The sequence below is a fragment of the Pelobates fuscus genome, chromosome 4 (assembly GCF_036172605.1).
Source record: "Pelobates fuscus isolate aPelFus1 chromosome 4, aPelFus1.pri, whole genome shotgun sequence".
Classification (NCBI taxonomy): domain Eukaryota; kingdom Metazoa; phylum Chordata; class Amphibia; order Anura; family Pelobatidae; genus Pelobates; species Pelobates fuscus.
In genome coordinates this window covers 375,479,385-375,506,830 of record NC_086320.1, presented here as the reverse complement: position 1 = coordinate 375,506,830, position 27,446 = coordinate 375,479,385, and the positions used below count along the sequence as shown (strand labels likewise).

Sequence of the window (27,446 nt, the reverse complement as noted above, 5' to 3'; positions counted from 1 at the left end):
GGGGATGTAGTATATGCACCTGCACCGCAAACCCACCTTAATAAACGTGATAGATTGTATAACTCATTCTGCTGCTTTGTACTAGAATGTAATTACTAAACCCAACACTGTGACATGTTAAAAGAGCTAAACTGGCTATCGCTGGAATCTTGACGCACTCTTCATCTTTCCAGCCTTGTGCATAAGAGCATTTCTGGGAAGCTCCCACCCTACCCGAGTAGAATGCTCTCCCCGGGTGTTCCCACCTCCTATAACCTCCAACCCAGTACTACCACAATACAAAAATAAAGTGGCTTGATCATCATTTTCCTACAGAGCACCTCAATTATGGAATAACCTTAGGGACACAGTCAAATCTTCATTCAATGTAAAATCCTTTAAGAGATAAATGGCAACATATCTCAATACAGAATGCACCTGTCATGGTTCACTATATTTATTACAGGTTATGTGTTAAATTTATATATATTGTATTTTTTTTTTGTAATATTATATTGTACCCTATTGTAACAATGCAGTGCTTGTGGGCACAGGACATACTTGAAAATAAGAGAAATCTCAAAGTATCCTTCCGGTAAAATATTTTATAAATAAATATCTTGTTGGCCACAATTACTGGGACCTTTAAAAGATCGCTCAACCTTTGGAATTGTATTGTAAAAGCCGATATGATATCTCTTATTTGGCTAACCACAGATTTTTTAAATTTGTAGACAGACAGGGCTAACCGCCCTTAAAGGACCATTATAGTGCCAGGAAAACACTTGTTTTCCAGGCTCTATAGGGTCCTTGGGTCCCCCTCACCCTCTGGGCCCCCCTCCCGCCGGGTTCTAGGGTGAGGAAGGGGTTAATCCCTTACCTTTTTTCCAGCGCCGGCTCCCTCGGAGCTGGGGCCTCTCCTCCTCCTTTCCCGTCATCTTCTGAATGCGCAGCACGAGTCGCGCGCGCAGTCAGTCCATAGGAAAGCATTTTTAATGCTTACCTATGGACGCTGGCGTCTTCTCACTGTGAAAATCACCGTGAGAAGCGGCTGTCAATGAGAAAGCCACTAGAGGCTGGATTAACCCATATGTAAACATAGCAGTTTCTCTGAAACTGCTATGTTTAAATCAGAAACAGTTAATCTTAGATGGACCTGGCACCCAGACCACTTCATTAAGCTGAAGTGGTCTGGGTGCCTTTAGTGGTAAGGACACATGACATGTATGACATGGCATGATTCCCTATTCCAGAAGTTTGGTCCTTAAGGTTTTAAGCAAATAGTTGAGGTAGAATAGTATTTTTCTTCACCCAAACAATAAAATAGAAGTGCCCATGTAAGATGCAATAAATACACATTGGCCATGATAATTTGGCATAAAATTATGTTTTTAGGTAGCAAGTACACTAAATTTAAAAGGGAAAGAAGAAAATACAAAGAATAAAGTTATCATAGCATTTAATTACAGAATGCATGAGTTAAGTAACACCAATAACGCATTCTAAGACTTGACCTAGATGGGTTTGTTTCTTACCTGGATGAAGAGCTGTAAGAATGGGAATGGCTCCTTGACCTGCTGTAAGAATGTGTCCTTGATCTGTGGCTTGACACAGACCTTGATTTACTTTGAGAACTCCTATGGCTCTTCTCGTCTGGACTTGTAGATTCCTCCTCACTAGAGCTTTCTTGGTTTCTTGGCCTCTGGTTCAAGCGTGCAGTTTTCCTGACCTCATCAAAAAGGGATCCAGGTCTGACTTTATTCTTACTTTTTATCTCGATTCGCAGACCTTGGGACTTTTTCTCCTGCTCTACTGACGTACTTACAGATGTGTTGGAGTATTTGAGCATTTGCAGCACACTAGGTCCTTGGACAGGTTTCCATTTATTATCTGCTAATGAAGAGTCAGGGTTTCCAGTCACAACCTTTTCTGGAACGTTTGTGTTACTGGTTGCACTTTGAGGACTAGAGACTTTTTCAGCTTTGATTTGTGTATTTTCTGCAGTGACAGATGCAAGAATGGTAGATGGTAGGCTGGTCTGCTCAGACTTTTCACCTGCCGAACTTGCACCGGTTTGACCAGGAGAATGGGATTCCAATTTTAACTGATTCAATGGATGATTACGTGAAAATGATTTGCGGTCATCAGGACTTTGAGCAATTTTTCCATCTGTCATCTGGTTTTTAGTCAGGGATGGTACAATATCACTCTCTTCAGGCTTAATTGGACAAGCAACAGAAGATACACTTTTAACTTGTTCTGTTCGAGACCTATCACTGATCACCATAGTGGAATTACTTTTTGCACAATTTTTTGCTGTTCTACTTTCCTTCTCATTGTCCAGGTTTTGCCTTTCAACTATATTACTAGGCTTTTCATTGCCTATATCCTCCTCGTCTTCATCACCAAACTCCAGTGGAGGCTGCCAATGAAATACTGGTTTCCTTTTCTGAAGTTTATGCTTCTTTTGTTTTTTCCTCTTCGACCTGTCCTTAGATTTTTTCACGTGGCTTTTCTTTGTACTCTTCTTACTAGAGCGGCGCTTATGTTTCTTGGATTTACCTCTGACATTCTCCTGGCTTGAGGTATCAGAAGGTGGTGATTTGGTTAGTTTTTCAGCATTCTCTTCAGAAGCCTGTGGTGACAATATGCCAGAGGTCATCGTTTTTGACTGGCCAACAGTCTCTATGTCGGACTCTGAACTTGCCTCACCTTCCTCTTTCCCAGAAAATATGTCTGTCACCTCTACAACGTTAGTGTCCCCTGAGTTGGAGATCCTTTCAACCGAATTATCCGTTTTTCCATCCACTGTCTCACTTTTCATCTCTGGTACTGGTTTAGTGATTAACTCCTTTACCTCAGAGATAATTGAATGAACAGTATTACTAACTTCCTTAGCTGCCTGTTTCTGCTGTCCTTTGTCTAATTGATGCTTGTCAAGATCAATCTGAGTTGGCTTGACACCATGAGAATGTTTCACTGTATTTTTAGATACCTCAGTTTCACTCTCTGAGGAGAAGTCTGAATTTGAGTTGCTAGCTGAGCTTTTAGGTGAACTGTGTACATTCACATTGTCGTCTTTATCTTGACAGACTCTTTTAGAGCCATTTCTGCTCTTTGAATGAACCTTTTTTCCCTCTGAAGATTTCTTCCGCACAGGGCTTCTTTCTGAATTGGAATCATAAGAGGATGAGCGACCATGGGAAGAAGACGAATCTGAATAAATATCTGCTCGGGAACTTGAGCTACTACGACTTCTTGATCTGGTGTATGATCTACTATATGATCTACTTCCAGATGATCGAGGTTTGGACTTTTGCCGATAGCTTCTAGCTGAATAACCACTACTTTCACTGTCTGAACTTGCCTGCTGATTTCTGTAAGAATTTGATTTTTTATCTCCGTCAGTAAGCCTACTTTGTGTTGGAATAATATCAGAGGTCCTGGCCTTAATTTCCTGAATACGCTCATAAGATGGTTTCCAGGGTTTCTGACCAGGCTTCCATCGGGAAGGGGGTGGACTGTCACTTAAGGGAAGCACTGGAATATTCTCAGTGACAACATATGGCAATGCATTATTTTCAATTGGTTTTACTGGTTCTGTATCCTTAACTTTTTTATTTTCCACTAAAGGTGACTCCCTGCTTTTGGGAGATTGAGAAACTTTTCTCGAGTGTTTAGACTTCGATGAAGATGGAGAGGGAGAATGTGATCTTGGCCTTGACTTTCTCCTGTTCCTTGATCTAGACCTAGAGCGAGATCTGCTTCTAGAATGGCTTCTGGAACGTGAAGAGAATTTTGAAGCTGTTCTGGATCTTGAGCTTACCCTTGAATATGATCGTGTTCTGGACCTGGAAGGGAAGTGAAAGTCCCTGCTAGAGTGTGCAGATGAATCAGATTCCTTATCTGACCGAGACCAGTTTCTCTTGGAAGACTCTCTGGATGATACTGATAAAGGTTCCTTAGTGTGTTCTTGTGAAGTTGTTTGTTTTTTGCTTGAAGAATAAACAGACTCCTGTTTAGGCAAGGAAGGCTGACTTTTCTTAGATGGCTTATGCTTCTTGGAATGCTTTACCTTTTTTGATTTCTTTTTATGTTTTACTTTTTTATCTTTTTTGTGTGTTTTCGGGTGGGAAACACGTTCTCGGCTTTCATTAGACTGATATCCATCATGTGACCAAGAACTTGTGCCGAGAGACACAGTGCCATCATCCCAGTTATTGGAGCGATCATTGAGCCTTATGGAAGACAGAAAAAAATAAATAAATAAAAAACAGCAAATTTATGTTAGATGGAACTGATGTGTATTTCTTTTTCTGGGAAAATCTAAATGTTTCATTCATAAAGAAAATATGGCAAAATATAGAAAGATAAAAAAGGAGAACACCAGCCTAAACAGTGATATGATTTACATTTATATTATGATCACTCCAGCTCTATGGAGATAGAGAATTAATTTATATTCTCTCCCATGTGCCCTGCCTTTGGCTGGGAAGGAATAATGAGAAATGTAGATTCCTACTAGTTGGAGAACTGCCCAATAGAAGTGGGTGGCAGCGGAAGTAGAAAATAAATGAAACAGGATAGATAGGTCAGGGGAGCTGTGCCAGGACATAAAGTAACGGGATAAAGGAGTAATATAAATAAACAATTATTAAACGCTAATAATGACACTGTGCCTGGAAGCGAGGAAGTAATCAGGAGAAGTGATTTGACAGGTATTTCTAGAGCACTGACTGACAGGTAAGTGGAATGTGCAATTTGTCGATGTTTTTCCCCCCCTGTGGCAGAAGGTATGGTACCTGAAAGGAATTACAGGGATGTTCAGAAACTCTGCTGAAATGTAGACTCTAACTACTGCCTTACTTGTCTCCCTTGCTCCATTTCTCTCCGGTGGGGGGCTTGTAAGTCCGAAGTCTCTGCATTTCCTCCTTCCAATGAGGTGGCGTTTCACTGCTCTCGTCATCATCCTCTGATTCGGACTGAGACCTCGATCGAGGAGGTGTGTGGTATCGCTGAAGGGAAGTAAAAAAAGATTTACATTTTTCAAAAACATAGAAAAGAAATACAAAATATGTCTAATTTGAATAAGACATTGCATTTTATAAAGTGATGCGTCTTAAAAAGCAACTTATATGACACCCATTTCCTAATATAGAAATGATGTGTTTTCTCCACCTTTATCAGAGTGGCTCATAACTCTGGGATTATTACCCAAACTGTTTACCCAAGGTATTTTTCAATAGGTCCTTAACATACATCAGGTCTAAAACCTAAAATATTTTTTTCCTTGTAGTGGCTATGCCATCCCATGTGCAGTGGGAAGCCCCTTGAAACAGGACAGAGTGTAATTAAATAATTTTGCTATATTATTTTGTTATATGTTTTATATATAGGTAGAGAAATGGTCAGTCACCAATCTAAAGCCATTTACATAAGTGGTCATCAATCCCTTCACTACCAATAAAGTGCGCATACTGGCGGCAGAGGTATATTTATCACCATTTTAATGAGATTAATACTGTAACTCGTCCATTATCCATTTAGTAATATGAGATTTTCTCATTGTCTGTATAAGGATTGAAATAATATGCAATATAATCTGTCAGCAAAAACTTGGCATTGAAGGTGTTAAAGGCAAACAGAACTACATTTGAGCAGTGATAAATCGAAACAAAAATAAAACCTACTATTGTGCCCCTGCCCCGGATTTTTCTCCCCGATTTTGAAAGTGAAGCTTTCTTCTGGTCACTGTCAGCAAGGTCTAGATTTAGGGATTTCCTAAAACAAACAGAAAAAAAATCATTGTGTGCAGCAGTCATTTATTACACATACATCTACATAAAGCACTCCCTGGACTGGACGGGGCTGTTTTAGATAACCTCCACCCCCTAATTAAGACAAAACTAAAATCTGTCTTGATTAGTCATAAATGTAACAAATCCTTGTACATTGTAACGATGAGATGAAGTGTGACATTAAACAAGCTAGGAACATACAGAGATGTCAGAGGAAGGTGAGGATAAGAATTATCCCAGGTCAATAGAGAGAGATCGGTGCGACTTATGACTGTTCGCCGTCAGACTAAAGCCTGGTCTCAGAAGCTATGAAATGGTGGAAATATGACCAAATAATAAATATAGTCTATATAGCCTCACACATTGAGTCACACTCCAGGGATGATTATCAGCATTTCCTGTCAGGAGCCACTGGCCACTTATTTAAAGTCTGCAAGTGTGCCAGGAACCAGTGGTGTAACAGGCTGAAGTTCTACTACAACTGAAGTCAATTACCTGGAGGAAGGGCTAATGCATTAGTTGTGCTAAGATACATCTCAGAACTGACTGGTAGCACAGCTCCATTACAGTTATCGTGAGTCCAATGAACATGCATGCCACCAGCAAGGTGACCACATGCGGCTCACTGGTCTTTAGTGACTTATTTGATTAATATGCTTGTAATAGTTGCTTATTTGCTCACGTTTCAGGATCGGGTTTTGAAGGAGGAACATCTCTTCTCAGCAGAAACCGATTTTCGGGGACTGGGGGGATTTCCTCGGGACGCACAACAGGCTTTTCCCTCTTTGCATACAAATCTTCGGTATTGTCATTTTTGTCAGAATGATTACTACAGGGATATGAAACAGCGTCATTGACATATCGCTATACAGGAAATAAATAGCAAAAATACAAGTCAACATGCATTGCAACAACTAAACAGATTGAAGGATTACTCCAACCACCATGACCACTTCAGTGATTTGAAGAGTCATGGAGGTAGGAGTCTGGATGTGCAGTATTTTTAACGCTTGAAATGCTGCACGTCCAGATAAATATTACTTTTTGTGTTGGGGGCTAGGTACACCCCCAGCCCACGTAAGTTTGGCAGCCTCGAACACTGTTTTGGGCTGCCAAATGTCAATTCGGTGCATATTTTAGGTCTGTCGATCGCGGGCCCAACATGCTGGCAAGAGAAGTAATAATATTCAGCGCCTTCAAAGGGAAACTTACTCTCCCCCTTCCTAAGTGCATTCCCTCCGCCTCACTCCATTAAATTATTAGTTGTTTTTAAATAAAAAGTCCACCCTCTTGCATGTGCACTGAGTCGACAAAATGGTACAATCACATACTTGTCTATGAAGCATTTGATTGGACCAATTGGGGCCTGCCGAGATGTCAGATGGAGATCAGCACTGGATTTCAAGTAAGTTTTAAATAATTGTTTTACTTCTAAAAGATGGGGGCTTGACAGAAATGCCCAATATGGCATATGAGGTAAAAAAATAAAATAAAAAAACAGCAACTTAGCAGTTAAAAGGGTTGGAGTAACCCTTTAAAAAGATGCATGAACAGCGAGTGGAAAATTGTCAGTTGTCATGCAGATAATTAGATTATTTATTTTGTGTAGTTTTTGCCAACAAGATATTTCTATATGTAATTTTTTCTTTTTTCTGTACATACAAATGGCACTAAATTGTAATACAAAAGGGATGGGGTGTACTAAATCCAACCTGACCTTTTATTAAATGTATTTTAACACAGTTTCAAATGCATGGGTCATTATTTTGATGGCCTAATTCCCCAAATACTTTTTGCATTATTGTGATCCCATAGGGAGAGCTAGTTATTAAACACACCTGTGTTGGCTTGGCGCTCTCCTCTCCCGGGTCTCCTCCCGTGAACCAGTCTCTTTTCGTCTTTTCTTTGCATGTTTCACTTTGGCCCTCCGCTTCCTTTTTTTCCGTCTGCTTCTCTCAATCTCAGCTTCACTTTCTGAGGATGATTCGGTTGTTGAAGAGGATGGGGAAGAGGATTTGGAACTTGACTCCTCCGTTTGAGATGTGACTTTCCTATTTTTTTCTGAAACTTCAAAAAGAAAATTGATCTAGTAAGTTTAAATCGAAAAATAAGATGTAAAAGATACTTATCGGATTATATAGAACAAAACAGCAAAAAATAGTGTGGTGCACCGTTCTGAACAAATATATACAGTGTGTGCTCATGACAAATTTAAAACGTGGTATACATGCGTTAGAATATACTTATTGTTCAAAGTATAAATACAGCATTCAGGATAGAGATAAAACTCTTCCGGTATTTAATCACTTGAATAAAAAAACCATTGAAAAACCAACATGGCGAAAAACCTCCACAAATGGAATAAAAAGGGGGAATAATATTGCACTGACAAACATAAAATAAAATCAGGCACATCAGAATGTCCAAAGACCCTTCTTCTACCATATACAGCAGTGGTCCCTCAGCGTAAGTCCCGGTTGGAGTCCGCTGCTGTATATGACTTACGCTGAGGGACCACTGCTGTATATGGTAGAAGGGTCTTTGGACATTCTGATGTGCCTGATTTTATTTTATGTTTGTCAGTGCAATATTATTCCCCCCTTTTATTCCATTTGTGTGTGGTTTTACGCTATGTTGTTTTTCTGTTTATTCAAGGGATTAAATACCTGAAGAGCTTTATCTCTATCATGAATGCTGACTGTATTTATACTTTGAACAAGAAGTATATTCTAACGTATGTTTACCAAGTTTTAAATTTGGTGTGAGCACACACTGTATATATTTGTTCATAACAGCGTGCCACACTCTTTTTTGCGGTTTTATTTTATATATCACAGTTGACGGATCTAACCGGTGTGTGAGTGTAGTTGGGCTAAGCACCAATATCTGTCTGTTATATATTTATTTGATTGCCGTTTTTACTATGGTATACTCAATACCTATTTATTGTAAACAGCCAGTGTCAAGTAGAGAGCAATAGAAACAGCTTCTTAAAGTAGAAATTAGATTCTCTACACACAAATCATGTAAATTAACTTGTTCACTTTCAATAAACCTTTTCCTATTCAATTTATATACAGGATAATTAAAACTGCATTATAGAATAAAATATTGTGTGCAGAGAAGAGCAGCTGACCATGTGATTTCTACAAGGGCGAAGAGAGGTCTAGCTCTGCACAGCTACACCTTTTCTAACATCTTCAAAATTGATGCTTATTTTTTTATTATTCATGCATAATGATAATAGAGGTGTGAATATCAAACCGGGGCAGATAATGGTTTAGTGGTTAAGACTAAAAAGGTAACAAAATGAAAAAAAGAGCTTAATAAATGCCATTTGCCATGTGACTAGAATTTGGCTAGCACAATGCACACAAAATGTTTTATTTCCTACACAATAAAGTTTAGCTTGACAAGTGTTGGCTGTGTTCTTGCAATTACCATCTCATTCCTCTGGGGGGTCTCACGGCAGCATTAAACTCACCATCCCTGGTCGGTTTAGTAACCAGCAGCCCACAATCTATAACTCTAACGTCAGCATAAGGTCTGCTGGCAGCATCCGTTTTCAGGTTCTCAATGTGCTCGATCACCTCAAAACCAGAAATCACAAGGCCGAAAACCACATGGACCCTAAAAAAATGGCAAGACAGAAAAAAACAAATCATTACTTTACAAATAATAATTGAAATAAAGAAAAATAGATGTCTAGCTCTAAACAAAAATGTTAAGTTCAATGACAACAAAAGTAGGATTTATTAGTATAAATGAAATGCCTCTACCAGGTTTTTTGCATTTTTTTTTGTTTTAAATTATGTTCAGCATGTGTGCAAGAACATGGAGGTGTAAATACAGAAAACCCACCATATAAAAATAAAAGATTCAAACGAACTTACCCATCAAGATGCGGGGCAGCTTTTGTTGTTCTGTAAATTAGTGAGAAACAGGTGGAAAAAACAAAAACAACAATTAAACAGGAACAAGAAGGGGAAAAAAATACATTCAAACTTTGAAGATTCTGAAAATGGAAAATTAATAAAAATGTAACACTAATCAAGGATATCCAGCAGCAGTTAATCTGCTTTTTCCTGAATCTCCATCCCCTTACTGGTTGGACCACACCATCCCTTCCATTTCTATTTCATTCCCTTCTCCTGCTTCTTCCTGGCTGATCCTCTTCTTTCTTTCATCTCTTAAGCTGGACTCCACTTGGACCTTGCCTTCCATTCTACTCTTAGGCCGGAACCCACCTTCCCTTCTTCTCTTAGGCCGGAACCCACCTTCCCTTCTTCTCTTAGGCCGGAACCCACCTTCCCTTCTTCTCTTAGGCCGGAACCCACCTTCCCTTCTTCTCTTAGGCCGGAACCCACCTTCCCTTCTTCTCTTAGGCCGGAACCCACCTTCCCTTCTTCTCTTAGGCCGGAACCCACCTTCCCTTCTTCTCTTAGGCCGGAACCCACCTTCCCTTCTTCTCTTAGGCTGGATCCAACCTTTGCTTCTGCTTACTCGCTGAACCTTGCCATCCCTTCTCCTCTTAGGCTAGACCCTGCCTTCCCTTCTATTTGCAGGCTGGACCTTTTCATAGTACTACCCTTCCTTTTGGACAGTGCATTCTCCCTTCTCCTTCCTCGCTGGACGCCACTTTTCTCTTACTGATTTCTTGCATAATTTCACCTTTGCTTTTTCTTCCTATGTGGTTCCAGTTCTCTTTGCTCCTGTCCCTTCATGGTTGGCTTCTGCCTTCCCTTCTCCCATTCTTTCCTGACTGGGTCCAGCCTTCTCTCTGCTCAATTTTCTTAGTTGGCTTAATTACCTCCTACATGGGTCCACATCTTGCAATCTTCTGCTCCTCCCTGGCTGTGTATGACCTCCCTTTCCATTACTACTACCTAGCTTGTTCCCATCTTCTCTATTCCACTTCTTCCTGAGTGGGTCTCATGTGATCCTATTTGGCTTAGTAACATCTTCCCTCCGTTTTTTCAACCCCATTCAGTGACCGTTACAGCAGAATATGTCTCACTTACATGAAAAACTGGGAACCGTTTGTGTTCTTCCCTCGATTTGCCATGGACAAGAGGAATGCACGATCATGTTTGAGAATAAAGTTTTCATCTGCGAGATGATAAAAGAAAAGAGAGAGAGAGAGAGAGAAAAAAAAAAGGAAAAAATAAACGTACAAATGTTTAGCAGATCCACAAAAGAATTGAAGAAAAATGCATCAATTTTTAGTGTTTCTTAACACACAAAAAGCACTCCTAGACTGATTACCCAGAGATGCTACCCAAGTAGAAGGACATGTCTGTAGTGGAGTGGGAAGAAATGTATGAAGAATCGCCATGTGGCAAAACTTCAAGCTGTGATGTGCTAAATACTGCACAATAAGGATATGGCCCTTCAGTAAGACAAGCAAATTATTCAATGGGTTAATCTCCGCTGACTTAACACTCATAGTAAGGCTGCTGCTATCTCATTATTATAACAAGTGCAAAGTGTAGAAAACTGAAATGTATAGACAGAATACTGAATTCACTAGGACAAAACTGCAGGCTGCTCACGCTAATAAACTAACAGGTTTCATACCGGTAAACGATTTTTCTTTAGAATAAACTTACAACATACACATGCACACTGTAAAAAAAGGGCACAGTCTGATTATTCTGCTGCTAGTTGTTAGTATTAGATCTTACTAGTGAACACTGGGTGAGGAAAAGGAAATAAATAAAAATGAGAGAATATAGATCATATAGCGTCCAGACAGAAATAGAGTGTTTCGACAGGTATGGAAAGAGAACAGGTCCATAGATACACAGAGATATATATATAGAAAGACAGAGAGCACAGACAGACACAGCTCAGAGTTCAGACCGATAGACTGAAATGCTTCTCCATTTCAGTTTATACAAAATCTAAAATCGGAGGCAAACGTGTGTGTTCTAAAATGTATGAAGAAAATTAAACTGATGATTAATGTAAACAGGGACCATAGTTATAGTTCTATTTAAAATCATAGTTGAAACAGCATAAAGGGCATATTTACAACAACCACACTAAGCAGACAGCACTGAGAAAACGTTGGTCAAGGGCAAACTGTCTGGTGTCATTGCTGTGACGGTTTCCGTGCTGGATTCTAACAAAAAGAGCTTATAGGGAACATTACTATCACGTGGGTTTACCAAATCCACTAACAGAAAATGTATGTTTGACAGCAAGAAAAGACTCCTGTGGTAAACAGAGGGAAAAGAGTGCAACGTTTATTATTTCACTAGTAACCACCTTGAAGATGGACGACCTGCTGTACCAGCAAAGCTGAAACTGTGAAAGATAAACTAGCAAATTGTGTCTCAGATGTACCCCCATCCAAATCAGACATACCCACCCCCGCCATATAGAACAATGCATTTCTCATTAGTGTCTAAATATTGTAATAGATAGTTTGGCAAATCAGACTAAATGTATGTATCTGTGTGTGAAGCAACAATGGAAGAGAGGTCTGAAAGGCACCCAGATTATTTAGCACTTACCTATTTGAGTACACTGTTTAAAAACAAAAACAAAAAGAAAGCCTTCAGTGGGAAAACACACCTTGCCATTTGGTCTACAGCAGTGAAGAAGCATTGACGATTGTACCTTGTGTACAGCAAATTACCAAATCCACACCTGATTACATGCATGTTTCCGCCACAATGAATTACATTGACAAGAATCAAATGCATTTCAAAGTTGGAGCATTGTCTTGTCTTTAGAATTATCCACTCTCTTATATTTCGGACTGCTTTAGGTTAGCAGTTATACCCTCTCCAAATCTTCCATTGCTTTTTCCTTGCAGGCCCCGAATCAGAGCTGTTTGTGGCCACTTTCAACCTTTAAAGAGGTACCACACTGGAAGTAATAAGTTATGATAGCTGAATAAAACCTTCTGCCCTGCTGAGGGTTACAGACTCAGGGAGATGGACCTGGCAAAAAAAAAAACTTTGTCCAAAAAAAAAAAAAAAAAAAAGCAAGTGATGAAATGCTGCCAAGATCCATCAATAGATATTTAAATATATCTGTTTGCACTATTAATAGTTTCCCTTGTGTATTCAGCAGATTTTAGGAAACAGGTTTCAACTACAAGAGGGTGTGCACGTCCCTTGTTTCGTGTCTAATAAGGAAAGAAAGCAAGGAAGAAAGTACAACTGCTAACCTACAGCAGCAAGAGCTAATAGAAAGTGGAAGATGTATATAAATTAAGACAGATACTTATTAAAAGAACAATAAGACAAATGCATTACTCCTAACTACCAAAGGCTAGGACTGCAGCGAGTACAAGACTACAATCATATTGCCCTGCAATTCACAGTCAAGCTCTCTAGAATAGTATATAAGTATAGAGTTAAAGATGCTATGGATTCTGACTCCCACTCTCGCAGTAATAATTTTAGGAAGCTTACTGCAGACAATACTTTTGTTAAAGGTGAACGTTATGCTGCAGCATTCCTAAGCACCCTGTATTGGCATATTTTGCAATGGTGGTCACAAGACCACCCTTTTGTTGGCATCTGGCAGATAGGAGGGACAATTTAAAACCTTAAAAACTACCATTCATTAAGGGAACGGAGCTTTGAGTGAAAGCAAACAAAATTGACACAATTTAATACTTTTCTAACAAGTACAAGATGAAAGGGACAAACTGACTTTTAAGGACTTCAAAATCCTCCCAAATCTTGAAAAGCAGTTTATCAAAACCCAGGAACAACCTGGGTCAAATAATCTGTGTGCTGGGGAGGGTGCAAGGGAAGAGTGTGTAGTCATTAGGTTACTGAGCTTTTCGATGCTTACCTTTTCATTTTGCAAAAGACCACATTCTCTATAAATAAAAGAATATGTTGACAGGTTTAGGCAGGAAGATAGGAGTTTTCATGAATAAGTTGCCTAGCCTCCATGCTGAGAAACACACACTGCTCATGGAATATACTTAGCTCTCTTTCTTACAGTTAAAGCAGCTAGGAGAATACTTAGGCCCAATTCATGCACATGGATTTTACATGCAAACATTAGAGACATGCAAGAAAGTGACCTATTAATTGGGTGTTTATCAAAGTCTAGAGCCTTCTTTTAATGTTTACGAGGGACAAGATATTTTTTTTTATTATTATTTTATTTTTTTAAGTAAAAGGTATGTGTTGTTTTACCTTCAAAATAACCGCCATATATAGATTCTCCACCTTTTCCATTACCTAAAAAAAAAAAAAAAGAAAGCACGGTGACTCATTGGACAAAGTAAGGTGTGAAAGGAGGACAGGACAGTGTATAGGAAAAAATGAGTGTCAGTGAAACAAGGTGTGCGGTGAAAGGACATGAAAATCAAAAAAATATTTTAAAACAGTGAGCTTTAACGTCCATTCAAGCACAGCTTTCAGGTGATATTCTTGGGCGTCTCTCAAAGTGGGACACTAGTCCCAAATAAGGACTATCTAATTGAATCTGGGACTGTTTGCACGTGTGCATATCTATAGAAAATATAATGCCTGATGGTATCTTCCTGCTGTGTGTGGTGGAATGGATGTGCATCAGTAACCTCCCACAATGCACATGGCTCACCATAAGCTTCACTATTTGCAAATGCGAGCTGCAGTTTACATCGCTACGCCAAATTCTAATCAACATAAATCAGAGATCAATGCAAAATGTAGATTTAATATTATTACTTGTAAAGCACATTTCTACAGTAGACTGTAAACTCCCTGTAATAACTATACAAGTCCATAAGGGACGCAGTCTATCATACCTTCACTGAAGTCCCCTCCCTGGATCATAAAGTTTTTAACCACTCGGTGGAACGTTGAACCCTTGTACCATAACTTTTTCCCAGTTACTTTTCCAATTCCCTTTTCACCTGTAGATTGGAAAATAAAGGAAGAAATATAAATATTAACAAAAAATATATATACATATACAGGACTCAAAATTTCCACTTGCCATCTTTTTATTTACCGGCATCTATATGATATTTTTTTTTTTGAGCACTTCGACTATTTCACTAGGTGTTGTGTGTATTATTCGTGTTAAAATTAATAAAGAGTATTATCTTTTAACTTTGTTCAATGTTCCCATCATCTCGAATTCTCTTCATTTCCAGATGATGTGTAGGAACCTTTTTTTTTTATCTTTTTGTGGTTTGGTTATAGTTACAGGGATTTTCCTATGTTGAATTAGGCATAACAACCCTTTCCGCCCTGCTCTACCTAACAAATCTTTCGTGCTGAGCTGCCTATAATGCAACTAGTAATGAAAACATTGCCTCTGAAAAGGCCGCATTTGCATTGCTCAGCTTGCAGGGACAGGCTATAGACACCAGGACCACAACATTAAGCTGTAGGTTCTGGTATATTTATATACATGAACAGATATAAATATAAAATAAATTAAATATCAGTACAGACGCAGTCCATATGGATACTATATGTTATTTATACAAAGTTTGACTATGAGACAGCTTGGTGGACTGAGCTCTAGTTGCAGTATTAGATTAGTGAGTTTAACTCAGCAAGGGACCATTACACTGAGTAATAACATCACCTAGACCTCACTATGAGCTAAATGTACCTCTACTGGTAACCTCTACTGGTAAAATAGATATATTTTTCTTTACATAATGTGTAATTATAAGTTCACTTACCTGTACACAAACAGAGGAAATTCATGCAAGTTTTAGGGCAAACGTCGGAGAAGAGCTGAAATACTATACGACCAACTGGAAAGGAAAACAGAATGAAGTAAGTTTAGTTCACTCAGAATATGTCAGCTTCTCTGAGATCACAGTGAGGGCATCAAGTTAAAGGGATACTCTACACATTGTAACCAATACATCTCATTGGAGTGGGGATGGCCTCAACAGTCTATCCAGGTTATTCAGTGTGAATTTCCACGAATTTTTGGGCAAAATAGTCTTTTTGTTAAAGGACCACTCTAGTGCCAGGAAAACACTTGTTTTCCTGGCACTAGAGTGCCCTGAGGGTGCCCCCACCCTCAGGGACCCACTCCCGCCGGGCTCTGGGGGGAGGAAGGGGTTAAACTTACCTCTTTCTCCAGCGCCGGGCGGGGAGCTCTACTCCTCCTCCTCTTCTTCCTCGCGACGTCATCGGCTGAATGCGCATGCGCGGCAGGAGCCGCGCTCGCATTCAGCCGGTCGCATAGGAAAGCATTCATAATGCTTTCCTATGGACGCTTGCGTGCTCTCACTGTGATTTTCACAGTGAGAAGCACGCAAGCGCCTCTAGCGGCTGTCAGTGAGACAGCCACTAGAGGCTCTGGAGGCTGGCTTAACCCTCAGAATAAACATAGCAGTTTCTCTGAAACTGCTATGTTTATAAAAAAAAGGGTAAAAGCTAGCTGGACCTGGCACCCAGACCACTTCATTAAGCTGAAGTGGTCTGGGTGCCTAGAGTGGTCCTTTAAATATTTTTGGAGCAACATGTATACAATGTATTAAAAATACAATCAGGAGTCACTCCTAGTCTGGAGTATTCTTTAACCCTTCCAACTATTTTATGTGTTAATTGACCTGGTATAGAACAAACGTGAAAGTGAATGCAAACATTTCATACAAAAGCCCCCAGGATGTGGAAATCATATCGCCTGACGTTTGGGACAGGCAGGTTTACGGGCACCGGACAGTAATGGGATTCAATTTAGCCCTGCCACAGGTAATGTTACGTCTGTCACATATTTGACGGGAGGAGTCCAGGAGGCAGGAATCAGCCAAGGCGAAGTACCAAAGGGAAAAACCAAATTCGTAGACGATAAACAGGCAGAGGGTCAGATATCAGATAAGGTAGGATAGGCACACTGAAGGTAACACCACAATAAGCACAGTATAACTGAGCAATGAGTCAGAGGGTCAGATATCAGATAAGGTAGGATAGGCACACTGAAGGTAACACCACAATAAGCACAGTATAACTGAGCAATAAGGTAGAGGTACACTGTGATTATATAGGGGAGAGGTATCCACCTCTCACATTCTATTGGTTACAAGGTGATTAGTCCTTTAAACAATTTCAGGTGTTCTGTTCCTTTAAGAGGCCGGCTTTCAGGCGCCTAGTTAAAGTTGAATCACATGCGGCTGGCACTTCCTGCAGGTCACGGCATGGTGAGCTGCCACACCTCATCCACGTGTTGCGGGAACGCCGGTGGGCTGTGCACGATGCTGGAAATGCCGGAGTCCTCTGCGTGCACCGAGAGGAGACCGCTGCGGCCACGGGCGGGCGGACGCACGGCAGAGGAGCCACAGGTAAGTGCGTTCGTGACAGGTAACCAGGACGTCTCCTTTTTTTGTTGGCTGGGGGATGACATTTATAGAAATGTATAGAACGATAATATGTGTGCAATGAGAAAATTATGCAATTTAAGATTTCTGCAGAATCATCCTTCAGTCCCACGTTTTACGATGTCTTCATTGCCACATATTGCCATATTTAAAAAAATATATACTGTATTTCAAAGATCCAGAAGAACAAACCGAAAAGAAAACGTCCCTTTACCAGCGATTCAAAGGTTCCCCATGATAAATATTTACTCTCTGTGCAAATAGTGGATCAAACAATCATTTACACAGGAAGCTGTGAAACCTCTCTTGCTTTGTGTGTTTTTACTGAAAGGAAATATTCTGTATAACAAGAAGACACTTGTTCCAAGGAGCACTATCTGACAGAGCCTCATTCATCGGCCGGAAACTGTCCTACTCTCCAGACACCACAAAAGTGGACAGTGATCCTTTCACTAGGACACAATTCCTGATCTGTACATTGTGATTGCCAATTGGATATATTCTACCTTTGCTTTTCTAATTTCTACCAGTTGTGATCACGGCACAGAGAGCCAAAATGCACGCTTCGTGTTGCACAGTGCATAAGCCAATGACAACTCACAAATAGTGTACACACACAGACGGGGAAAAGTATAAATACTATAAATAAAATAAAGAGAACAATTTAATAAATGCAGTGATATGGTTTTAGCCCCGTGGGTGCCTGAGGAGCAAATAAAGCAATGCCTTGCAATATGCCAACACACATCTGAAATTTAAATGGTTAAACAGTATGTGATTTGTGGATGAAAGCACTTACGGTAAAACAAAGTGTTAATATCTGCAGAAAGTAATTTGATCATTGTATCCAAAACAACTACACCTGAAACCAAAACAAAAGGATTTTTCCAACTGAAGAGGAAAGCAAATAATGATTTGATTCACAGCCTTCACTATAATTTTACTTCCAACTTCACTAGGCCTGGTGAATAAGCCTTCTTTTAGAGAAACAGCAAACCGGCTATTCCGTATTCTCTTACTCTGACACTTCTGACCTTTTCATAAACACAGAATATTTCTGAAAAGTTATAACATAATCAAAGAATAAGACAAGGTAGTGGTTACGTTATCTTGCGGAATTGCTCCTTTGCCAAAAGGATGAGTTTCCGCAAATTTCCCCTCAACCCAGCGGTTTGGACGGCTGATGGGAACAGCCAACATCTTGCAGATTGTGTAATAGATGCTCGTGAAACTTTTCGGCAAACCTGCAAGATTTTTCTAATAATAAATTCACCAGGAACCAAATAATTCTAGCAATGATAAGATGGCAGTGCCAAGGAAGGACAGCTAATGGCGAGTATAGCTCTCAGTCTGCACCACCCTTGGCCACTTTCACACAAGCGGACATTTCATCTTGAGAGATGCTTACAAAAAAAATACAAAACACGCAACAAGTGACGGTAAAGCTATTATCATCAAACTTATTGTCAAAGTGGCTTGATGTGTATTCTCTGTCATTCTATCAACATATAATTCTCTCCTATCAATTATTATTACTTTATTATTATGTTATTTATATAGCACCAAATTCTGCAGCGCTTTACAATGGGTGGACGAACAGACATGTAATTGTAACCAGACAAGTTGGACACACGGGAACAGAGGGGTTGAGGGCCCTGCTCAATGAGCTTGCATGCTAGAGGGAGTGGGGTAAAGTGACACAAAAGGTAAGGATAGTATTAGACTAATGACAGTTGCAGAAGAGGAATCAGTCGGGAGCTATTAACAGTTTAATTGATACGCTTTTATGAAGAAGTGGGTTTTTAACGATTTTTTGAAGGAGTGGAGACTGGGTGAGCATCAAACGGAGGAGGGAAGCGAGTTCCACAGGAACGGTGCAGCCCTCGAGAAGTCTTGAAAGCGAGCATCGGAGGTGGGAGTACGGACAGAAGATAGACGTAACTCATTACATAGTGATCTCCGCCTCCCTTTATGAGAATTACAGGACATGTGATGTGAAGAGCACAGCACTCCTGAGGGCTTTCTTGTAGCCTATGTCCTTGGTAAAGAATTTATAACAAGCTATACATCATATAATTCAGGGCTGGGAAGTTCCACTCGTCAAGGAACAAAAGGATTATTTTATTTTTTACGCACACACTATATATATATATATATACACATATGCACACACTATATATACATATGCACACACATACCAAGTGTTCTGTCTGCATTTGTACAACTCAAAAGCCAAACAAGCAACATTTGGAAGCTTGATGGGGGAATAAATCCCCAATTATATAATAAAGATATTGTAATACTTTGGGTGGAGGAAAGAGCCCTATTTTCAGTCAAATCCCCTAAATACACAGAGCACCACAACCACTACAATATGCTGCAGGGGTTTTGGTGCTTGAAGTGGCCCTTTAAGTATTCAGTTGGAGCCCAACAGTAACATTTTCAGAATAATCTGATCTCTGACAAGGAAACACAAATACATATTTAAAGGGACACTATAGTCACCTGAACAACTTTAGCTTAATAAAGCAGTTTTGGTGTATAGAACATGCCCCTGCAGCCTCACTGCTCAATCCTCTGCCATTTAGGAGTTAAATCCCTTTGTTTATGAACCCTAGTCACACCTCCCTGCATGTGACTTGCACAGCCTTCCATAAACACTTCCTGTAAAGAGAGCCCTATAAAGATAGCCCTGAAACTGCTATGTTTACAGCAGGCAGGGTTAACCCTAGATGGACTTGGCACCCAAACCACTTCATTGAGCTGAAGTGGTCTAGGTGCCTATAGTGGTCCTTTAATGTGTTTAATTACTGTGATGAAGTACCTAGCAAGGCATGAGTCTTAGTTTGCATCTTACCACACTGTACAAATAAGATAAAATAAAAGATAAGTACACGCAGATCTTTTCAGCGGCTTTTCCTTTATTTGCGTTGTTTCGTTTTTTCTCTATGGCTGACAGATTAAGTTTACTTTTCTAGTGAGGCGTGTTAGTGTTGGAGAGTTGAGGAATCGGATGTATTGGAGTATTATTTATAATTATGATCCTCTGAAACACTCCATTTTCAACACACTGCTTCCCAATAACGAAGGGACTAATCGAGCTCTGACATCTGAACTGTAAACCCACACTCACTACTTCGGCAGTATCGCCAGTTCTTAACAATAGATTCAGTATGGCAATATACCATAAATGTTTCATACAACTTTGCACAATAAATATGAAAACAGACACGTTACTAATTCGTTCAGTTTTCACAAAACCTATAGCCAAAACAACGCACTCAGTCATTATTTTATTTTAAATGCATTGAAGTAGAAATGGCTATTTAAATAAAATAAAACCTGATTTACAAATCTTAGGTAAAGTTAGAGTTTAACCCAATAACTTAACTAAACGTAAACTAAAGGGATTATGCTCTATACCACGAGTTGTGGTGAAGGAATATTGTCTAACAGTCCTAAATTAGAAATTTAATTGTCACCTCCACACAATTCCGAGTTTACTGAATAAACACCAAATGAACTGAAAAAGCAAGGTTGGATAACAAAGCTGTGAAAATTCCAGATTATTCTATTTGCCCTGCTAATTTCCTCAAAGACTGACACAATATTGCTGGTGTGTTCCTTTTTAATAATCATATTTAATCTCTCTGAGCAACACCAGTTTAAAAACACATTAGGTTTAATTATTAAAGTAGGAATTGTGGTGAAACGAAAACCGAATCTCAAAATTAAAGCTTTATTGTGTTTCACATTATTGCAGGAATACAAATTCTAAAAGATTAAGAACATTATTTACAATGGAACGGGGTCATTACTGAACCACTCCTTGATTTGACACAGAATTCTGGGGATTTAATCTAATTAAATTACTATGTATAGGAATCTAAAGACATTCTCATCTTTAAAAGTGAAAAAGTAACAGGCTGTCAATTCATGGCACATATATCAATGATTGGACAGAGATTTACACTTGGCATGTGATGATAATGTACAGTGTATTTACAGTCACTTTGTTGTTAAATGACTGTTTCCTGAAACACAGCAATCATGTTGGCTTAAATCATTTCAATGTACAAATAAAATACACAGAAACATGTTGTGGAGTTCTGTGAACATTAAAAAATAGAATTGATTCAATCACAGCTGTCATAATAATAAGAGGGAGAAACGGTACTTACTTGGCTCCCGATTAACTTCAACTTCGAAGTAACACTGGGGACGAGCTTTCTCCCCCATGATAACCAGGACTGTACCTTTAAATAAACAAAGGGTAAAAAAGTCTTACACACGGGATTTAAAATGAGCTGAAGAACAGACTAGCAGTAGTACATCTGCTAATGCCCAGGACAAACGAAGAACAAAATGCTTGAAAATTCAACTTGTAGATCCGGTTCTGCCTTCTCTGGAAGGAAATCAAGTGAAACACCTCCCTCTAAACCCAGGAATACACAGCCCTTTCTCTAACCAGACAACCACAATGTACTGCCTCTCGTGAGCCAGAGATTAACACTAACATTCTATATTTTACTGACTGGTAGATTTGTAATTACTATTCTTAGGTATTGGGGAGAGGATGAGTTTCACTCGCTCATCTAAGACTTATAAAACAATAATAAGAGAATTGCAGATTTTAGGACAAAATAGTTGAACTAGAAAACACAGCTTGTGATTCCTCTACCCTCCCCCCATTGTCACTATTACCAAAGATACTTTTATGAGTTTAATTCAAACAGGCATGACATTTTCAATGTCTCCACTATTTCATTTTCAGTGAATAAACCCCATAGTTCCACTTTGTGGGATGGAAATATTACATAAAAATACAAACAGCTAGCTCACTTCCAGGGGCCCAAAGATAGGATCTGCACCCACTAAGGGCCTTTCTCTCTCCTTGCTGCGAGATGTGTATAATTAGCTCAGGTACAAACCAGCACCCCTGCCAAATGGCAATGGGTGCTTGTTGACAGCCCTAACCCTAACAGGGGGCATTTCAATGACACTTTTATGGTGCATTACTAGATCTGTGAGTGCAGGAAAAATACATTGTATCTTTCCATGTACCCATCGCTCTCTCAATGCACAAGCTGTCAGTGCCCACTGCCCTTCGATACATAGTCTGCCAGCAGTGATATGTGGCAACTTCTGTGCAGCAACTGCAGCAGGGAGCAGGTTCCAAACATCAAATATTTGTCGGGAATACCAAAGCTTTAATCTGATCTCTAGCTGATATTTATAGCTGACACTATAACCATGATGTAGGCCTGAAGTGGAAAACAAAGGCTAACAAACGTTTAGAAGCACACCTGTTACATACATGTAGAATGGAACTTTGCATATAAACAGCGGTATTAATAGAATGGTGTTGAAACGTTGATTATTTGGAGCACAGATGGGATTTGTTTTTCTAACATATTAAAACACTGATGATTTTTGGAAAGTCCTGTGAGTGCACCCTTATCTTTATTTTGAATTAGATCTACATCGCGGGTAAGAATCTAGGCATTTTTTTGTATCGAGTAACTGATAGGAGAGTGCAAAGTATATATATATATACACATACACACACACACACACACCTTATTTTTTGCTCCATAAGACGCACCTAGTTTTTAGAGGAAATGGGACAGTTTGTTCAGAATATTTATTTTTTTCTTCCCCCCCCTCCCATAGTCTTCTCTCCCCCCCCCCCCTCCCATAGTCTTCTCTCCTCTCCCATACTGTCCCCCTCCCCTTCCCTTGTCCCATAATTACTTACCTGTCTTGTAGCGTGGGCTGGCCTTACAGCACGCACCGCGGTACTGGAACTTCAATTTCAGGTTCCGGTTTCCGGCGTGACTGAAAGGAAGTGTGCACACTGAGTGCGCACTTCCTTTCAGTCCCGCCGGAAACCGGAACCTGAAATTGAAGTTCCTGTATTGCGGTGCGCGCTGTGAAGCCGGCCCACGCTACAAGACAGGTAAGTAAAGCTTCATATTCGCTCCATAAGACGCACAGACATTTGCCCTCACTTTTGAGGGGGAAAAAAAGTGCGTCTTATGGAGCAGAAAATACGGAGATATATATATATATATATATATATATATATATATATATATATATATATATATATATATCTGTAAGAAAAAATCAGCACTCCCAGGATTTATACGAAAAAAAGAAATTTGGTCTTTATTCCAGAAATCGACGTTTCAGTTCCACTAGGGAACTTTCATCAGGACAGATGAACAGGTATTCTGTCCTGATGAAAGTTCCCTAGTGGAACTGAAACGTCGATTTCTGGAATAAAGACCAAATTTATTTTTTTCGTATAAATCCTGGGAGTGCTGATTTTTTCTTACAGATATCTATTAGTGCAATCGAGCACCGGGTCTACAAACAAAAGTGAGTTGGAGTGCAAGGTTTTTTCCTTTTTTTATATATATATATATATATATATATATATATATATATATATATATATATATATATATATATATATATATAAATATAAAAATAGTAATGCACTCCACCTTCCTTGATGTACTTGCCCGGTGCTTATCAGCAAACAGATACAGCCAAAAGTACAAGATAGCACTCCAGGGACTTCCAAATTGAAAAATAAAAATCAACGTTTCAGTCTGTATCACAGACTTTTCATCCTTATGATACAGACTGAAACGTTGATTTTTATTTTGAGCTAATAAAAGCTACGTTTTATTCATTCAACTTGGAAGTCCCTGGAGTGCTATCTTGTACTTTTGGAGATATATTTATGGTTAGGGTATTTTATTATAGGTGGTATTTATATTGCGCTTTACAATAAAGAATGTGCTGCCGATTGAAACCAGCGAATGTTAAACATTTTAAAAGAATAAGGTTTTGTGCGCGTCACTTTTCCTCAGTGATATTTTCCATGATATAGCTAGTTCTTGGGTGGCCACAAAACGTTAAAAAGATACTCCAGGCAAAATATTTTTGAACAATAAGAATAACATAGACCGTCCCAGAATTCTCATCTTCTTATTCTAGTAATGCAGGTAAAGCATGTTTTCCTTCTGTTTAATTTTCCTTTATTTTATGTAGTGTGCCTCAAGTTATAGACTAAACCTAGGGTTTCATCAATGAACACAGCTGGTAATGTATGCTATTGTTTTATTTCACTGATATCCACAAGATTGCCTGTTAAAATTTAGAAAGGGACACAGAACTGAAAATACCTGCAAGAAACACAAACTGCAAATATAATGGGTCGTGCAGTCAGCCTGCAGCGCGTCTATCTTTTATGAAGTTTGACATTATAAGGAATTGGTGTAGGACAATTTTAAGGAAAACGGCCATTATAAAAAATACATGACAAATGAGGAAAAATGTTTTTGGGATAATAGTTAAGAATAAAAGGAATTTGAAAGATACAAATTATTTTATGCCGCACATTATACAGATTAAGCAATATCATACAAGCTAATGAATGTATTATGTTAAACAACACATTCCTAAATACTTCTCTTTTATACACGTGGCAGTGGATATTTTACTTGGCTCACTTTTCTGAAAGCAATAATGGCCATTTCTTTAATAAAATAAAATAACAGCGGACCTGTGTCACCAACACACCCAGTGGATGCTTGGACACTGCGGAATACAGCAACAGTTCCAAGCAGTGTACACATCACTAGCACAACGCTAACACTATACAGGCTTACATGTCACTAGCACAGTGATAACACTATACAGGCTAACCCCATTACTAGCACTGCGCTAACACTATACAGGCTAACCCCATCACTAGCACAGTGCTAACACTATACAGGTTAATACATCACTAGCCCAGTGCTAACACTATACAGGTCAACACGTCACTAGCACAGCGCTAACACTATACAGGCTAACACGTCACTAGCACAGCGCTAACACTATAAAGGTTAACATCACTAGCACAGCACTAACACTACACAGGTTAACACAGGGGTCCTCAAACTGTGGCCCTCCAGATGTTGCTGAATTACGACTCCCATGATTCTTTAAATTACATAGATAGCCAGAAAATCATGGGAGTTCTAGTTCAGCAACATTTGGAGGGCCGGAGTTTGAGCCCGGCCCTGGCACATTACAGGTTAACCCCATCACTAGCCCGGCCAAGGCACATTACAGGTTAACCCATCACTAGCCCGGCCCTGGCACATTACAGGTTAACCCCATCACTAGCCCGGCCAAGGCACATTACAGGTTAACCCCATCACTAGCCCGGCCCTGGCACATTACAGGTTAACCCATCACTAGCATTGCCCTAGCACATTACAGGTTAACCCCATCACTGCGAATATGAAGCAGACTTTGAGGGGTTAATTCCCAGTGTTACAATTTATGTAAGGAGGATGTTCTTGCTTTCGGTAATGAAGGGGTTAATGGCAGTCGCCGTGCTCTCGGTAATGAAGGGGTTAATGGCAGTCCATGCTCTCGGTAATGATGGGGTTAATGGCAGTCCATGCTCTCGGTAATGAAGGGGTTAATGGCGGTCCGTGCTCTCGGTAATGAAGGGGTTAATGGCGGTCCGTGCTCTCGGTAATGAAGGGGTTAATGGCGGTCCGTGCTCTCGGTAATGAAGGGGTTAATGGCGGTCCGTGCTCTCGGTAATGAAGGGGTTAATGGCGGTTACCAGGCTCTCGGTAATGAAGGGGTTAATGGCAGTCACCGCGCTCTCGGTAATGAAGGGGTTAATGGCGGTTACTAGGCGCTCGGTAATGAAGGGGTTAATGGCGGTTTGCGCGCTCTCGGTAATGAAGGGGTTAATGGCGGTTACTAGGCGCTCGGTAATGAAGGGGTTAATGGCGGTTTGCGCGCTCTCGGTAATGAAGGGGTTAATGGCAGTTACCGTGTCTCCTCCCCTCCGTTCGCTAGCCGTTAGCACAGCCACGTCTGTCTCGGTGGGCCCGAGCCGCACTGCATGCTGGGAACATGACGTCACATGCTGCTCCCCCCTCTGTCTGACAGGAAGAGTAGCTCCAGCGAGTATCACGCACTAGAGACACACCTACCGCCAGCCACACCTCTTCTATCATAGTGAGCTCCAGCAAGTGTTACGCACTAGAGCACACCTACCGCCCGCCACACCTCTTCTATCAAAGTGAGCTCCAGCGAGTGTCACGCACTAGAGACACACCTACCGCCCGCCCAACTTGATTAACCCCTTCAGGACCGGACTGTTTTTGCGATGTTTGTACGTTAAGGACCAGAGCTATTTTAACACTTTTGTGGTGTTTGTGTTTAGCTGTAATTTTCCGCTCTCTCATTTACTGTTCCCATACAAGTTATATATTGTTTTTTTCAGGACAAGAAGGGCTTTCTTTACATACCATTATTTGTATCATTTCATATCATTTACTTTAAAAAAAATAGTAAAATATGGTGAAAAAAACCCAAAAAAACGTGTTTTTTGACTTCTACTTAAAAAATATTTTACTGATCTACAAAATCGAATGAAACAAACTGCTAAATAGATTAAACATTTTGTCCTTAGTTTAAAAACACCCAATGTTTACGTGTTTTTTTGCTTTTATTTGCAAGTTATAGGGCTATAAGTACAAGTAGGAAATTGCGGTTTCAAAATTTACATTTTTCAAATGTATCAATAGTGACATTGTACCACTGTTATGTCATAAATCTCCAAAAAACACCCCACATGTATATATTTTTCTTAAACTAGATAACCCAGGGTATTTATCTAAGAATATTTTGATACTTTCTATGCAGCCATTTTACCATAAACCTTTGTCAAACTTTGCATAGGTAGTTTATTTTTTTTATTTTTTTCACATAAATTGCAATTCAGGTATAAATTCACAGATTTTGTTAGGTGTCACTACCAAACAACACCCCAATATGTGTTCAGTAACATCTCCCGAGTACAGGGATACCCCCCATGTATAGGTGTTTTGGGTTGTTTGGGGGCTAAAAGGCCACATTTTGCAGGTGCGCATATCAGTTTCCCAGCTCGGAATTTTGACATGTAGTCAACCTGCATGCATGTCCTATTTGGGACATTTTTGAAGCCGGCCAATGTATTTTACCCCCATCAAACCATATATTTTTGAAAAGTAGACACCCTAGGGTATTTCACATGGTGGAATTTTTACACTTTCCATGCACTAATTCTACCACCAGGCTTTGTCAAACATTGAGTTAGTAATTTTTTTTCTGTTTTTTTCACACACATTGTACTTTAGGCATGAATTAACAGATCCTGTTATGTGTCACTGCCAAACAACACCCCAATATGTGTTCAGTAACATCTCCCGAGTACAGGGATACCCCCCATGTATAGGTGTTTTGGGTTGTTTGGGGGCTAAAAGGCCACATTTTGCAGGTGCGCATATCAGTTTCCC

At 39.7% G+C, this 27,446-nt stretch overlaps 1 protein-coding gene across 6 annotated transcripts in view; it reads right to left on the bottom strand.

Annotated features, from left to right (window-relative positions):
• Positions 1-26,037, bottom strand: part of NKTR (natural killer cell triggering receptor) — a 36,042-nt gene extending 10,005 nt beyond the window's left edge. For 2 of the 6 annotated variants that reach the window (XM_063452781.1, XM_063452783.1), the window contains exons 1-13: positions 25,937-26,036; positions 21,264-21,338; positions 15,433-15,507; positions 14,542-14,649; positions 13,946-13,990; positions 10,799-10,886; positions 9,671-9,700; positions 9,262-9,407; positions 7,616-7,844; positions 6,460-6,606; positions 5,670-5,760; positions 4,846-4,994; positions 1,515-4,217 (exon numbers count right to left, since the gene is read on the bottom strand). In XM_063452781.1, coding sequence (XP_063308851.1) covers positions 1,515-4,217; positions 4,846-4,994; positions 5,670-5,760; positions 6,460-6,606; positions 7,616-7,844; positions 9,262-9,407; positions 9,671-9,700; positions 10,799-10,886; positions 13,946-13,990; positions 14,542-14,649; positions 15,433-15,507; positions 21,264-21,321 — 3,869 coding nt within the window. In that variant the 5' untranslated portion in view covers positions 21,322-21,338; positions 25,937-26,036. Of the gene's footprint in view, positions 1-1,514; positions 4,218-4,845; positions 4,995-5,669; positions 5,761-6,459; positions 6,607-7,615; positions 7,845-9,261; positions 9,408-9,670; positions 9,701-10,798; positions 12,309-13,592; positions 13,912-13,945; positions 13,991-14,541; positions 14,650-15,432; positions 15,508-21,263; positions 21,339-25,936 lie in introns of those variants that run through there. The other 4 variants (XM_063452782.1, XM_063452784.1, XM_063452785.1 and 1 more) reach the window with 3 other exon arrangements.
• Between the last annotated feature and the right edge of the window lie 1,409 nt (positions 26,038-27,446).